At 38.4% G+C, this 15,864-nt stretch overlaps 1 protein-coding gene across 7 annotated transcripts in view; it reads left to right on the top strand.

The window, feature by feature from the left end:
• The window catches only part of TRIP12 (thyroid hormone receptor interactor 12), a 124,697-nt gene extending 109,974 nt beyond the window's left edge, over positions 1–14,723 (top strand). For all 7 annotated transcript variants that reach the window (XM_090054336.1, XM_090054339.1, XM_090054338.1 and 4 more), the window contains 9 exons: positions 1,363–1,461; positions 1,949–2,063; positions 2,605–2,759; positions 3,251–3,415; positions 5,355–5,519; positions 8,221–8,334; positions 11,479–11,573; positions 11,825–11,928; positions 13,280–14,723. In XM_090054336.1, the coding sequence (XP_089910462.1) occupies positions 1,363–1,461; positions 1,949–2,063; positions 2,605–2,759; positions 3,251–3,415; positions 5,355–5,519; positions 8,221–8,334; positions 11,479–11,573; positions 11,825–11,928; positions 13,280–13,476 (1,209 nt within the window). In that variant the 3' untranslated portion in view covers positions 13,477–14,723. The remainder of the gene's footprint in view (positions 1–1,362; positions 1,462–1,948; positions 2,064–2,604; positions 2,760–3,250; positions 3,416–5,354; positions 5,520–8,220; positions 8,335–11,478; positions 11,574–11,824; positions 11,929–13,279) is intronic.
• The last annotated feature ends 1,141 nt before the right edge of the window (positions 14,724–15,864 follow it).

Here is a 15,864-nt window from a genome sequence, read left to right as displayed (position 1 = left end):
TAGATGAAGCCTATTTTTACTGGCATGGCAACCTTCCAAAAATGTGAGGGGATATGCTCTACCTATCTTTGGGAAGCTGGGGTAGGAACAAGCTTGATAGCTCTTCCTGAGCTAACCTTAAGTGTCTGATGCCTGGAGGCATTGCCAGTCTGTGGAATTTATAGGAACTTGCTTTCAAAAAATCTTTTGTGCTGTACTACTTTGGCTGGATGTGAGCACTTCAGGCTTCCTTTCTAAGTTGTTACTTTTCTGGTGGATACTATTTATATCTCCCTCTGCCAGAATCATTAAAACTTTTATTTCTGGTTCAGTATTGTGTATCTATAAGGTTAAGTACCAAGTGTAATGCACTCTTAGGACTTGAATATCCCTTGATACAGAGCATAATTATAGACTAAAACACGATGATAAAACTGAATCTTAGATATTTAATTACCTCCTTGGTAGTCATTAGAGGCTAATAGAAAAGAATGAGAAGTTTATAATTTCAGAAACTGCAGGAAGAAAGAAAAGTGGGTATGTAGTTTAATTAGGCTGCAACTTTTAATACAACTGGGAACTCTCAGAAGTAACTTGACCTGCATTGGACAGCCTTCCTCTGTAATTCATTTTACCTACTGCAGAGCTACGGTTGGTCCCCTGCCCAGTTAAGAGTCCCAGAACTGTTTTTGGAAGCTGTTACCTACCTTTCAGAAAAGATGAAGGAGCAGTCTCCACGCTAAACCAGATGTTAACAGCCTTAATAACTCCATTTCCCTCTTACTTTAGTTTTTAGGAAATGCTTTTTCATTTTTTTAGCTCAAATGGCATCTGCAGGTGTAGGAGGGGGAAGAGCTAGTCAGCACTTTCTTTGCACAGGTGGAAGGCTGTACTGCAACCTGCCAATCCAGTTTGCAACTTCATTCTCCTCAAGCTTACATGGAGGAGAGCAGGGACTATTTTTACAGGGTCATAGATATATCTTTTTTCTTTTCCTGCCTATTCACACAGTCCTCACGCTCTGATGGGGCACTGGAGGCAGTAGCATCCATCAACCTCTATTCTAGTGCACTAGTTTTAGTGTTGGGGCTTGAACTGTTTCTTTAGGTCAGAACAAGAATACTACTGACTAAGACATAATGATCTGACTGAAGAATCTGGTATGGAAGAAACGTTAATACTTATTTAAGCTGAATCATTTTCATGTGGAAATCATACTTACTCCAATGGGATATAAAAGACACATTAAAGGCAAATCCATTTTATTTGAATTATGGGAAGAGAAAAGAGCCATACAAACTTCTCTGCTTCCTTTTGTAACTGCCTTGCTTGATTAAGGAAATGGGGCTTGGAAACCTAACCTTACCTAAAATTTTTGTGTAGCGCACTGTGAACAGAGATGAACTGTTGAAACAGGCGGAATCTGTGATGCAAGATCTAGGCAGTTCAAGAGCCATGTTGGAAATCCAGTATGAGAATGAAGTAAGTAATGGTTATTTTGATTAGAGAGACCCTTTGCAGTGATTTTTTTTGTCAGACTTCCAGTAAGCTTCATTGACTTAAAGTATAGCTGCGTGCTGGCTGTCTTTCTGATAAGCTGAGAAAAGTGGTGTTTTTGTTTGGTTTTTTTTTTTTCCCCATCATCAAGCCTGTTGGGGGGTTTTTTTGGTTTTTTTAAGTTAGTCAGATTTGGTTTTTTTAGATATTTTGAATTTTAGGCAAGTACATCTGCACTTCTCTCCATTTTATAAGTTGGTCACGATGTTAGTTTTCCTTCCCAGTGTATGTATTCTTTTTGATTTTCTTCATTTTTAAGGGCTGTTATTTGTAGTTAACTTTTTTAACTGGAGAAAGGATTATGCTTTCTTTAACAGAGAAATAATATTTCCATGCTGTACAGCTTGTACTTAGTTGTCAAGATTTTAACTTTCAAACCAGATCTAACATGAGAAATTACCCTTTTGTAAAGGTTGGTACTGGTCTAGGCCCTACACTGGAGTTTTATGCACTTGTATCTCAGGAACTACAGAGAGCAGATTTAGGCCTCTGGAGAGGAGAAGAAGTAACTCTAGCCAATCCAAAAGGTAACTCGCTTTTTAAACTATCAATATATGTTATTGCCCTGGGGGGGAGGGGGAAGAATAGTATTTAACTTTTTTCAACTTTAAACTTAAGTTCTATCCAGAAACATACTAAATGTAAAATTTCATTTTCATGCTAAAGAACTGCCACTTTTGGTTCTCATATCTCTAAAAGATGTTTGTATGTTGAGAAACGGAGGTAATGGTGCTTAAACTTCATTTATATTAGAAAATAATACTCATAAGTTGATTTGATTTATTTTATTTTACTGTACGATTTGGACAGTTACCCTCAGTGCATTCACAAATCTTTTATAATCAAAGTAGATTTAGAATTTGCTTTAGTAAATAAATCCACCTCTAGTGCAGTTCATCACGCATTATTCAAAGATTTGTTTCCTTTGCACATGCTATAAGGAGTTGTTTAAATTTTGTAACCACGTTGGGGGGGAATGGAAATATTAATCTAGTAATATTTTATCCTGAATGTTGGGTTATTTTGGCTTATTGCATGCACTGAATTCATCCATTTTGCTTTCAACAGGAAGCCAAGAAGGCACCAAGTATATTCATAATCTACAAGGATTGTTCGCACTTCCCTTTGGTAGAACAGCTAAACCAGCACACATTGCAAAAGTTAAAATGAAATTCCGCTTCTTAGGAAAACTAATGGCCAAGGCTATCATGGATTTTAGATTGGTGAGACAAAATTGATTTTTTTTGAGCCAGATTTTCTTACAACCAAAAATGCAACATGAAATCGACAAAATGTGAAATGCTAAAAGAGTCATAAGGTTTTTAATGTTAATTCCCAAGTCAGGCATTTGCATACCTAGTCATTTTACAGAGTCTGTACAAAATTTTGTAGGGACTGATGGATCTCCAGAATGATTCATGGTGCAATGTGATCTTGAACAATATTGCTGCTGCATTATATTGACAATGTATAGCTAATATATATCAACATAACATTGAAGATGTTATTGTAAGCTTTTTTTCTACTATACATTTTTTATGTTTCCTATTGCAAAAAGTGTACAACACGCAGCTTGTTCAAGTAGTGTTAGCAATACTGCTCACTTTCACTTCTTGAATATAAAGAGGTGAAACAACAAAACTTCCATGCAAAAAATAGTTTCAAAACCTTAACTATCAGGAGGAAAAAAACAATTTTTTTTTTTTGCTTCCAGGTGGACCTTCCCCTTGGCCTGCCTTTTTACAAGTGGATGTTACGACAGGAAACTTCCTTAACCTCACATGACTTGTTTAGTATTGATCCAGTGGTAGCCAAATCAATATATCATCTTGAAGATATTGTGAGACAGAAAAAAAGACTTGAACAAGATAAAACACAGGTAAGAAAGTAGACATAAGACAGAGAAAAGGCTAGCCTTTACTGATTTATTTTTAGGCTCTTGTGAACTAACCATAGTTGGACTAGTGTGGCTGTATTTTATGAAAGGAATAGGAATAACAAATAAGTTGGAATAAAATTGCTAAAAAATGGCTAGCCAGAATAATTTTAGGTCTTGGTATCATATTTAAATGAAGCTAAATATTTTCATTTTGCTTTAAAATGTGTTTTTCATACCAATCTTAAAGGCTAGGGATGGACATTAAAAAAACATGGAGCCCAAATTGATTCAGTCTTTGCAGGTTAGTCTAACTTGTGGAGATTGAATCAATTTGCAAGTGAATAGACATTCACTTTTGACTCTGGAAATGTAGGCACATGCCTGCAGTGGCTTGGGCTAGAAGCCGGGGAGCACTAGAAGGAGCCTTCAGCTGGAGGGAAACTAAGCTGAGGGGGCATGTGGCCAGGCCCAGGTAGGCCTGAGTGTGACTGGAGAGGATTTTAAACCCCGCCTTGACCTGCAGGGGCCCCAGCTGGGGTCTGCCTGGAGTGGGAGAGGGGGAGCAGCCCCTGTCAGGGGTCCCCAGCCCCCCCCCCCCACTGGCTGATGGGGTTGGGGCCAGACCCCAGGAGCCTGAGGGAGGGGGCAAGGGGCCATTCTGCAGCCTGCCTGTAAACTGTGGCCCCTGCACAGGGCTGGAGGTAGGAGGCGGCAGGAGCTGACCCCCCACCACCTGGGCTGCACTGCTGCAGTGGGAGGCAGTGGTGTGTCAGGCTCCATACCTAGCCTCGGCTCCCCCTCCCTTCCCTGCAGCCAGGTCACATTCTCCCTCCCTGTCGCCTCCCTGTGGCCAGCTGGCTGCTCCTCAGAGGGACTTGGCCCAGGGCACTGTGTTAGTGCCCCTCCGCCGCTGCTGCTGCCTGCAATGGGGGGATTAAACCCCTCCTTTCAGGCTACTGGCATCTGGCTCCTGCAGTCCTGGGTGCACGAGCAAAGCTATTGATACTTGTGCTGCCCTCCCTTGGAATCAGGGGATTAAACCCCCACTTCCCCTCAGGCTACTGGGATCTGGCCCCCCTCCCCCCATTCCTGCCGCTGGTACAGCAAGGGGGGCTGCAGACATCTGCCAAGAGCTGTTGCCCCATATCAGGCAGACACAACTGTAGTAGTGCTCCGGTGAGGGAGGGGAGGCATGGAGCCAACCCTGCTTGGCTGGAACAGGCAGCCCAGCCCAGGACTGGCGCATGCTGGGATGCTGGACTCTGATTTAACTTAAACCAGAAAGGGGCCTGGGACAGAAGTTGCATAAACCGGTTTGACCCAAATCAGTTAAGTCTTAGACTACATTCAGCCAGGTTTATCTTAAACTAGTTTTGGCCATTTTGAAACTACTTTATGTGCACTGATCTTCTGTTCTGTTACAGGTTTAAACCAGTTTCTGGTCACTTAAACTGATTTGTATGTAACTTCTTTCCCTGACCGAAGTGAGAGAGAAGGTAGATTGGGCTAGCACCTTAGGAATAATTGGTTCAGAGAGGCATAAATTTTCATAGGCAACTACTTACTCCCTCAAATGCTAAGAATTTGCCTCTGAAGTGCTGCCTTATTCTACTTTCTGCCTGATTCAGACTAACTCAGCTAATCACCTCTTCAGTCTTCAAATAAAGGATTCTACAGTGAAATAAAGTTTCCAAAAACATCAGTTAAAAGTATGCTTAAGCCCACAGACTTGTCCACAGCTGAGGCAGGTATATGATAAGGTAGTCTATAAACTTCTCATATGAAACCAGCAACAGTAGTACAACAATATTCTTTCAATATCAACTTTTATAGGAGTTGAATTTTGTCTAATGTTAAATATTTAGAAATCACTTGTGAAAACTCATATGAATGAATTGTTCTTCCTGGCTTTATTAATTTTTTTTTTTTTCTTTTTTAGACCAAAGAAAGTCTACAGTATGCATTGGAGGCCCTTACTATGAATGGTTGTTCAGTGGAAGATCTAGGCCTGGATTTCACACTTCCTGGGTTTCCCAATATAGAGCTGAAAAAAGGGGGGAAAGATGTACCTGTCACAATCCACAATTTAGAGGAGTATCTCAGAGTATGTAAAAGCAAAGCTATGGATCTTTTCTTTTTTAATTTTCACAACGTTCTGTTTAGAATCTTCCAAGTAGTTGCTTTCAGAGATTTTAAATTTGTTTTTGTAAGATGGACATTGTAGTTTTTGGCTGCTTGCTTTAGTTTATCTGAATTCTTGATAAACTGTTAGAGCGAATTTCTTGAGTCTTAAGAATATACATTGTTTCGTATTTGTAAAGTTGTTTAGTAGTATAAAAGAGTCTGCATGTTTTTGAGGGCCTCTTTAACTCAAGGTATCTATGTAAAATGATCACGAACATTTGACTTTTACTGGCTGCTATATGTTCTCTGCACTTCGGAAAACAGGTGCAGAAATTTATTGGGCAAGATAAGTGAATAGGGGCTTTTATTTTGATCTGGAGAGCATTAGCTTCTCAAATGACTGCATGCCTCTTAAAGCCATAGAGTGGCTGGGAATTGAGTCACTACCATTGTATGGGTGGGCTACATCAGCTTTTCTCACGTACTGGTGTACTAGAATATCTATTATCCATGAAGACTTGTGGACTGGTTTTTAGGCTCCATTGCACAGCCAACTTGGTTTAACTACCTTCTAATTCAGGGATAGCTTGTTTTTCTGTTGTCCTGCACCTAGATCCCCATCTTATTAGGGTTTATATGGCAGTCAAACATCTAAGCTTCATCTTGGGACCTAAATATTTTTCTGACTAAAAATATGATTTGAGCTTCAAGTTGTTAGCTTTCTTTTTCATTTTTCCATTGCAACAGTATTTTTGGTAGTAGAAACCCCCTTACACTCCTCAACTGAGATGCAGTTGAGACCTCATTCCACTTTTCTGCCTAATATAATTTGGCTTCAACTCTAATCAGCAAATTAATTTCCCTGTTTTTCCGTCCACCAGGCTGCACACGTTAGGTATGCATAGAGCCTCTGCCATCCTATTTAGATAAAACTAGGCCTTTTAGGAGATTATCTAAAAGCTACAAGTAATCGACACGTGTTGATCTAGGAAAACATGTCCCTGGGTTTCCACTTGATATGGTTTCTCAGTTGCACCTTGCTGCAAGATCAGGCAATACCAGTAATTTCTTTGTGCAGACCGTTTCAGAGACATGGAGGATGGCCATATGTACCCCTTTATGCAGTGTCATTGTAGAAGTATCACAGTCTGATTCTTGTTTTGATAATTCTCTTATGCTCATTTAGGCTTAGTATCTATCTCAGTCACCATTGGTAGAATGTGTATAGTTGCATAGTCTAAGAAGTGGTTACTTTTATGTTTCTTAGAGCTGTCTCATATTTCATAACTTGCTTTCCCTCCCTCCACACTAACACTTAAGTTTATGTACTAGTGAGGGAAATGACGCAGAGGAGGTTAGGATTATACCGCCCTTTTATATTTTTTTGTTGGAGACATGAGCACACTTGAGAGAGGTGCAGTCCTCAGTGAAATACTACTGGAAAGCTTGAGTGGATAAGGTGTTCGTACATGTTCAGTGGAATGTATGCGGGCAACATCTCTAACACTTCTTCACCCAGTCTTATTTGTAAAGGATTACTACCAAGTAAAAACATTTAGAAATTCTGATGGATGGTTTTCTTCTCCTAGGGTGCTATATGGGGAAATCAGGCTTATTTTCCAGTGCCTGAGCATATATATACATTACTAAGTTCTCTTTCAGTATTCACAATGCTTCAGTTGGAAGCCTAATATAAGCCTGAAGATGCAACTACAGATGGGGAAAACCTTAACACCTGTTTCAAATCCTTTTTTAAGATGGATTTCATGGGGTGGTAAAATTAGTGACTCTTTAATTTTTGAAATAGTGGTGTAATAGGGTTAAATATTTTGGGGGCCCATGTTACTGTTTTTATACTAAGTCACTTTTCAGTGACTATCAACAGAAAAAAGAATACACCAAGTGAACTTTGCATAATAAAGACTTTAAGGATTTCTGTTTGTTTGCCTTGATAAAGATGCATACCAACATAATGCAGTCTCCAGAAGTAAAATAACCCAAACTAAACTTGGGTTTTAGGTGTATATTGTCAAATACACATTTTGGGCCTATTTGTGGCCATGGTTTATATCTCTGATGCATCTTTTTAAAAGCCAAAACTGAAACATAAAGTTCTTAAATATTTGTGTAATATATTTACATACCCAAAATTGAGGTGGGTGGACTAAATTTTTAATAAGCTTAGAAGGAGCTCTGGGTTTGGAGATGAGTTGAAGTAAAAGAAACATGCAAGTATTTGGCAGATATAACTTGATGTAGAAGAGGGCGCATGCAGCTTTTTAATGTACTCAACTAATTACAAGAAAAATTCTCAGTGGAAATATCTGTTGTAGCTCTTGGCAGCTTTAATTTTAGTGTTCCTGTTCTGTTTTAGTTTTTTCATAACTATATGCTCTAAAACATTTCTAGAGTACCACATCAGTTTTGGAGCAATTTGTTTCCCCTTTTCAGACGCAGCTGTTTGCATTGCTACAAAAATGGGCTGGTGAAAATTGGAGGAAGTTGAATAACACTGTACAGTAGCTGCTCAAATTGACAAACTGTTATCGTGGGCATTGGGCCGCATTCCTAGTTCTTTTATACGATGGATGGTGGTGACAACTTGGCAAAATGAATAGTTGACTCTTTGAAACTTCCTTCATGGTCTGTGCGTTTAATGTGACATATTTTTCCTTTTGCAGCTTGTTATATTCTGGGCACTGAATGAAGGTGTGGCCAGACAATTTGATTCCTTCAGAGATGGATTTGAATCGGTCTTCCCCCTCAGCCATCTTCAGTACTTCTATCCTGAGGAGGTAAGTAAATGTATATATCACACATCCATGCAAAAGGCCATAAGATTGTGCACTGATATAATACAATGCAATCATCATGTATGTACGTTGACTAAATTTGTGAAACTTGTTTTACTAAGAAGAGTCAATGGCTTTTTAATTGCATATGTAAGGGTTACTGAGACTCTTTTTTTGGAATTTGACAGCAGTGCTAATTCATGCATTTAAACCAAGGGTTGCTTTGTCTAGAGTGAAATAAAAGATTTCCCCCTAAGTTGCATACCCTTTTTACATGCAGATTTCTGTATTCTTGTGTTGCCAATGTATTGCAGTGTACTTCTGTGTAATATTATTTATTGCAGGAATACCACAAACCTATAGATGTAGACCAGGACCTCTTTGTATGATGGTTAGCCAAAGTAATGCCTTTTTTTCTTAGCCAAATATTTGGGAAAAAAAATTAAACTTGTATTAAAAACGTGTATGTCACTGCCGAATACGTAGCTATTCAGGATTGTCTCCCTCTGGCAGCGGCCTTTTTTCCCTGGTAAACAAGGGTGTGTTTTTTGCAATTATAAGTATTTTGTTCCTGTTGTGTGACAGTGGTTGTGTAGCCTCCATTTTGCTGTCATCCTGAAAAATTCATCCTCGTAGTCTGTCCTTCATCCTCTGAGCTATGCAGAGGATGAAACAGCACAGTTTATCCAAAGAGCAAGATTGTCTGTCTGGTATGTATGTAAGCTGGTATATGGATGAGTGCTGCTATGCAGAAGCAGCACCTGAGATCTGTCAGGATGGACTGCAATGTTTTTCAGTTTCTTCAGCATCTTGACAGACCCATGGCCCGTTGAGGCTAGAACTCAACAGGAAGAACATCTTCTATATCCATGGCTTGCTTAAGAGAGAAACTAGGAGGTTTTATGTTCCTGGCCGACCTTCATATTAGGAACTGTATAAACACAACATGCCATCTGTCCCAAACTTGCTTAAAATAATGTATCAAATATGAGACAACAGAACTGATTAGCTCTAATGCAGAGCACACTGCTTGCCTTACCAAGCTTCTGTAGGTAATATGGTGAAGGAGAAATTTGAGAGGTGGTGAAGGGGGATAATGAAGCAATTCTGTGACTGTTTACAGAAAGTTTGGTGAAAGTTAGTATGGATAAAAATGGGGTTTTATTACTTTTTTTGAAACAAGTAGGTAGTACAGGCTGGAGTCTACGTTTCAGTACTGGATACAGTAGTTAAATTGAGGCCATTTAAAGCATATTTGCAAAAATAAGGCATTAAGGAAGAAGAGTTGGTGGAGAGATTTGTGCAAAACAACATACTGGGGAAAAAAATTTTCATAGTATTTTTGATGGCTGGAAGTGGAAAAGGCTGTTATAGAATTCAAGACAAATCTTGGGATGAGCTTTAGCTCTGAAGTTCAGGGATTGTCAGCCTGTGCGCGCATTTGATCTGGCTCATGAATTTGGGGCTTTGATGGTAGGGGCTTGGTCCTTGCTGTGCCTGAGTGATCAGGCAGCAGGGAGCATTTCCATCCTGTGCTGCACTTGAAGGGACCCAGACAGGGTTGTTCTGGCCCTCAGCCAGAAAGACGTGGCCTTTGACTAGTGTAGTTAGAGAGGAAAAACTAGTCTGAGACAAACTTCTTCCTCTAAGCCTTGTGAAGGAACGGTTGGTTGTCTTGAATTAGAGTAGCTAAGTGCCACCCCCCTCCACCTCCCTCGATACTTTGGTGATAAGAGGTTCCCCAGAAGTCGAGTTGTTTGGGTGCTTATGCTCCTTCTCCTAAACACCGCCCAGTTTAATATATATATAATTTTTTTAATGCACCGTACCACATACTGGCTACTTTTACCAAACTGGCAGTACAAGTAAATAACTGAGTACGTGTACTGTGCTAGGCTTTGAATTGCCATTGTTGATGGAAACTTTCTCCTAGCAAGGCTTTGTTTATACACTACTATACTTTTGTTCTCTCTTTTGGTGGCCAGTATGGAGCAGTCCACAGTCTCTTGGGAGGCCAACTAAGATGTTGGCAACATTGTCTTCCCACTTTGTAGTTGATAAAATCAGAGAACAGAAGCAGTATCCATGATTTAACTGACCAGAACTTGATATTGCATAACCTGAGTCTTGAGAGAAGCTGCTTCAATAGGCCATTGTTGAAAATTGGTGCAAGTGACTCCCCAAACAATTGTAAATAATTGGCTTGTTAAACTCGCTCTGACTCAGGGTCATGGTCATGAGCAAAATGTCTAAATAGGTCAAAATCAACTTTTTAAAAAATTATTTATAAGTTAGAATTGAAGTTATAACTTTACTGTTCATATGTATCCTGGAAACTTCAGTGGCAGGGCTGTTTTACCTTTTGTCTTCAGACTTCCTGGCTTTGCCTGCTAAAATGTTCTGGTAGTAGGGGTAGAAATGCAATGCATGGCAGCGATACCCATGTGCATTAGCTTTGGATCTGGGAGCATTTTAGGTCGGGCACAGTGCTGCAGTAATTGTTGCTTCTGGAACCAGAAGCAGTGTTAGTGCTGAGAGGTAGTGGGGGGATAAAGAGAGCAGGTAAAGTATGAACCCAAGTTTTAAATATCCAGGTACCATGGAAATTCAGGCATGACTTGATTTCCCATAATTACAAGTTTAGCCTGCATTTGCTAGATACAGAAAAGCAGCAGCAGACTCGTAGCTGACTGTATGGAGAGGGTAAGCCACTGGGGACCAATCTTTTTGATAGTTGTGCCATACTAGCCCCACACCTTCCCTTAGTGCCACTCCAATCTCTATTTCTGCCTAATATGCTGCTCTGCCTTCTGCTCCCTGTCCACTCTGCTGCTGTGCTGCCTGCCTCCTCCCTCATCTCTGCAAGGTAGTAGAAGTAACAATAGAAAGAAGTTCCAGCAAATACTCACTTATTTAGATGTATATCTGCCCTATTCAAAAGACTCAGAGCAGCTTACAATAAAGAACCCACAGAGAATGCTCCCCATATGCTCCAAAATCCAAGATGACCTCCAATTTTCCTCCTTTTTCCAAACCATCACCTCCCTGCCCAAACCCCCACACAAGCAAACCAATCCCAGCCATATAATGCTAGCACAGTGTGTTCATTCTGCATGAGGATAAATTCTCTGCTTTAAATTTTTATAGTTGGAACAGCTTCTGTGTGGCAGTAAAACGGATACTTGGGACGCAAAGACACTAATGGAGTGTTGCAGGCCAGATCATGGTTATACGCATGACAGGTAACACTGAGTTGATATACATATTTTGATGGACTAAATCCTGATTGCAAATATTTGTGGAATGTGGTGTGTCTTGCAATAGAAAGAGCAAGTTATAAAATGTTCGTTGCTTTTAGAATAGCTTTTAAAAATCTACTTGTATAGAGCATATAGCAATGATGCTTTTTGTTTTTTAAGAGAATTAATACTATAAGGAAATACTGTGTAATACTGTAAGGTTAAAGGCTAACCACCACTATTTTTTCTTTCAGCCGAGCTGTGAAGTACCTGTTTGAAATTCTCAGTAGTTTTGATAGTGAGCAGCAAAGATTATTTCTCCAGTTTGTGACTGGTAGCCCCAGGCTGCCTGTAGGAGGTGGGTCTTACTTAATACATATGGTTTTGCTGAGTACATATTGCCATCCATTCTGTACTTATCTAGTCTGTGTTGCTAATGGATTTTTCATTCAGAACAGTGAGTACAGTAAAAACCTGTTTCTACACATCCATTTCAAATTTTGAAATACCACTCAACTGAAATCTGTGGTACTGTAGGCTAGTTCAGTTGGATAGATTTTATATCAAGTAATTGAAAAGTGCATTAATCAGATGGTGGTTTTGAATTGGTGACATTTCAGTAAAGCTTCTGGTTGAATCATCTCAGAAAATATGGGGGTGAGAGGGGTTAGCCAATGTTGCCAGATATCATCATGTTGTGTGAAAAGGAATGGCCTATGTAAAAACATTCTTAATGTTCTTTCACTGAATGCATGTATGCATATTTTGGGGATACAGGTTGTAGCCATATTGGTCCACAGGCAAAAAGAATTGGTACTCTGGGTAGAGGTGATATCTTTGATTAAACCAACTAGATATTTAAAAAAATCTTTATTTGCAAGCTTTCAGGCACACTTGCCCTTCTTGAGGCATAAGAGAATGTAAGCATTTCATTTCCACCTAGGAGAAATTTTACAATCTTTCCATTCTCCTATACCTGAAGAAGGGTGTGTGCGCCTGAAAGCTTGCAGATAAAGAATTTTTTTTGCAAATATATGCTTGGTCTAATAAAAGAGATCACCTCTACCCAGAGTTCTGATTCCTGTATGCATGTTAGGAGATCATACATAACATTCAAGTTAGAAATGATAAATAAAGAAAATGAGAATATTAGTAATTTGTTTGGAGTTTGCCTCCTTGGTATTTCATACATTCCTAAATTAATGTGAACATTTTTAAAAAGTGACCCCCTTGATGTTTAGAAAAAACAAAGACTTTAACTGTGCTTTGTAAATCAAAATGAAACCTTTATTAACCCTTTTTAGCCCTGCTTACATTTCTCAGTTTTCATAGTTCCTAAAAAGACTAACTTTGCAAGAATTGATTGAAAATGGAAAAACTTTGCCAGAAATTTTTTTTAATGACACTATATATTAAAACACGAGTAAGATCTTTCAGGGATCTGTGCAATGGATTGAAAATTAAAGCATGCCTCTGCAGTAAGTATAGACTGCGGTAGTGTTCCCTGTGAACAAAATTTTAATCTGCGTAGGTGGCAGTCTTATTATTATAATGTGTTAGTTGAAAGGTGGGCAGTAAATGCATTGAAAAGCATTTATAGTTTAGCGTACAAATGTTATATTGCTGTTTAAAGTTTTTAATAGATGGTTAATGGTATTTAAGAACAGCATTTTTAAGAGTGACAATTTTTCTCTTTCTCATAATTACAGGCTTTAGAAGTTTGAATCCTCCATTGACAATTGTACGTAAGACATTTGAGTCTACAGAAAATCCAGATGACTTCTTGCCCTCAGTAATGACTTGTGTGAACTATCTCAAGTTGCCGGACTATTCAACTATTGAGATAATGCGAGAAAAACTCTTGATAGCTGCGAGAGAAGGGCAGCAGTCATTCCATCTTTCCTGATCACAATGAAAAATGCAATGTCTGCCTGTTACAGCAAAACAGAAAAATCATGATTCTTTTCTAAATGTATCACCTGAGTCAAGGAAAAGTGTTACGCCTTGTTGTAGAAAAACGGCTTGCAGATTATAAACAAAGACACTTGGTTGATATTCATTAAAGGCCCCATGGACTTAAAGTGATCAGGCCCTAAAAAAGTTGTTGTGACAAGGTTTCTTTAGCAAGTTCTTGTTTAAATTATCATTTATTTGATGAGTGAAGTTTTTAACTTGCTTTGCTGTGTGAAATTTAAAAAGGGATGTTTTTCCAGGCTGGAACAATAAATGTCGCTGTGCAGTTTAATACTGGGCTGTGTGTATCCATCTAGCTAAGTCTGCAGTTTTTTCCTCCAAAGACAACTTTTGTACATAAGTACAGAAATTAAAATACACCATGTATTTGACAAATCTAGTTTAGTAGACTAGTTCTGTGTACCTTCACTTGCTTCTGATTTTTTTTTTTCCCCCCCCCCCGCCCCCCCTCCCCGTTCCACCTCATATATTGTCTGATGTGCAATTCACTTGGTTCTTTTTGTGTGCAGCACTCTCAGCAATTGTTACATTTTGGTTAGCCACATGGGCATTTACTGCTCCATGTTTTCTCTCAAATTAAGATAATTTAAATTTTACTGAATTCAAATATATATTGTCAATATAATTCAGCCTTTGTAACTAGATAGAATCTTTCTTATAGCTTAGTTTTAATGTAGCAGTAGGATATATTGGCTACAGTCTTTACCAGATGACACTCTAGAATTGTTTACACAGTGATTCAGGCAACAGAAGCCTCTTACCAGAGGCTACAAAGAATTAATTTTTTTTTGTGTAGTTGAAAAATACAACAGATTGGGCTGGCCAATATTTATTATAAGGCCAGAGCATTTCGAACCGATGTAAAGTTTTGGATTTTTTTTTTTTTTTTTAAAGCAACAATTTAGCAGTTTCCATTCCCTGGTCAGGTAAACAAACCTCTTGTTTTTGATTTCAAGTTCATGTTTACTTCTGTAGTGGTTTTTTTTTGTTTTTTTTTTTCCCCTTCCCCAGTGCTAGCTTGGAACAAACAGTTCAGCCTTTGTCTTTTGACACAGATAAAGCACCTGTAAGCAATGCTCTGTCCAACTGTTTTATGTGCTGATTTCTCAAATCTGCAATAATTTACTTCATCAGGTTAATGTTTTTACCTGAATATAAATAAAAAAAAAGTTTGCTTCACCTTTTTGTTCATAGTTTTGTACTGTATGCATAAGTTCAATTGCGTAAATTATTTCAATGCAAGTAAATCATCTTAAATCTCCCCTGGGTAACAGCCCTCAACCTGTGGATGATTTACTACTAAAACAAGAGTTTCTAAGATCTGCTATTCAACTTAGAAAATGGTGGAGGAAAAAAAGGAAGGTGAATACATGTTTTTTCTTTCTATGGGCTACTCTAAACATTCCTGAGATGTACATGCTATATAGTTCATCTCTATGAAAATCTGATATCATAGTTATTACTTTATTCAACTTTGAGAAATCAAAATTAGTTTTTCATTGCTTAGCAATTGTTAAATTCTGCTTAATCAGGTGAGGATTTCCCTTAAACTAACAAAAGAAGTTTTCTTTAGCTAAATAACTGTATTTTCAGAAAATGTATTTTGCTAAATGTAACTGGCATTCTTTACAGCTAGCTTTCACAGAATGGCATGTGGTTGCTCATACCAGGTTCCACCAAACTGTAATGCAAACTTGTCATGAGCAGTGGAATGTAAAACCCTTGCACAAAGTCTGATAACTGAGCAGTTTTAAGTATCATATTAAAACTAGAACGAAGGTGCTTCACACTGTACATATAATATTGATAGTGCACAATGTGGCATAGTTTTCAGGAGAAGTTAAAGGCAGTGTTACAGTATGGACTTGGACTGGTGTTTTAAAATTGTTCTGATAACTTGATCAAACTGAGCACAACACCGTGTTTATAGTGTGTGGATAGCAATTTGTTCATTTTTTTTAAGGTTCTATATTTTAAAAAAAAAAAAACAACTGACTTGTGTAAAAAGCTAATATTTTGTATTAAAATATCATGTGTATTGATATTTTTTTACCCATGTTGTCTCCCTACAGAATCTGGCTTTCATTGACTTGAGGAGTTTTTTAAAATTTGGAATTTGTCATTTGTATGACAATTCAGTCCATTACAATTTGGTAACAATGGCCTATGTTAAGCAAGGTGTCAATCACACTAGAGTTCTTTGTGAATGATTGTCTGTTAACCAAAACTTCTACCAGAGTTTGGTATCCTGGTCGTCAGTCTAGGTGGAAAGACCAAGGATTTATTTGCCTTGGAAACTGAACTTTAAATCCTGTAAGTG

The sequence above is a fragment of the Crocodylus siamensis genome, chromosome 6, assembly GCF_052110815.1.
Source record: "Crocodylus siamensis isolate JL-2025a chromosome 6, ASM5211081v1, whole genome shotgun sequence".
Lineage (NCBI taxonomy): Eukaryota > Metazoa > Chordata > Crocodylia > Crocodylidae > Crocodylus > Crocodylus siamensis.
This window is presented reverse-complemented; position numbering and strand designations above follow the sequence as displayed.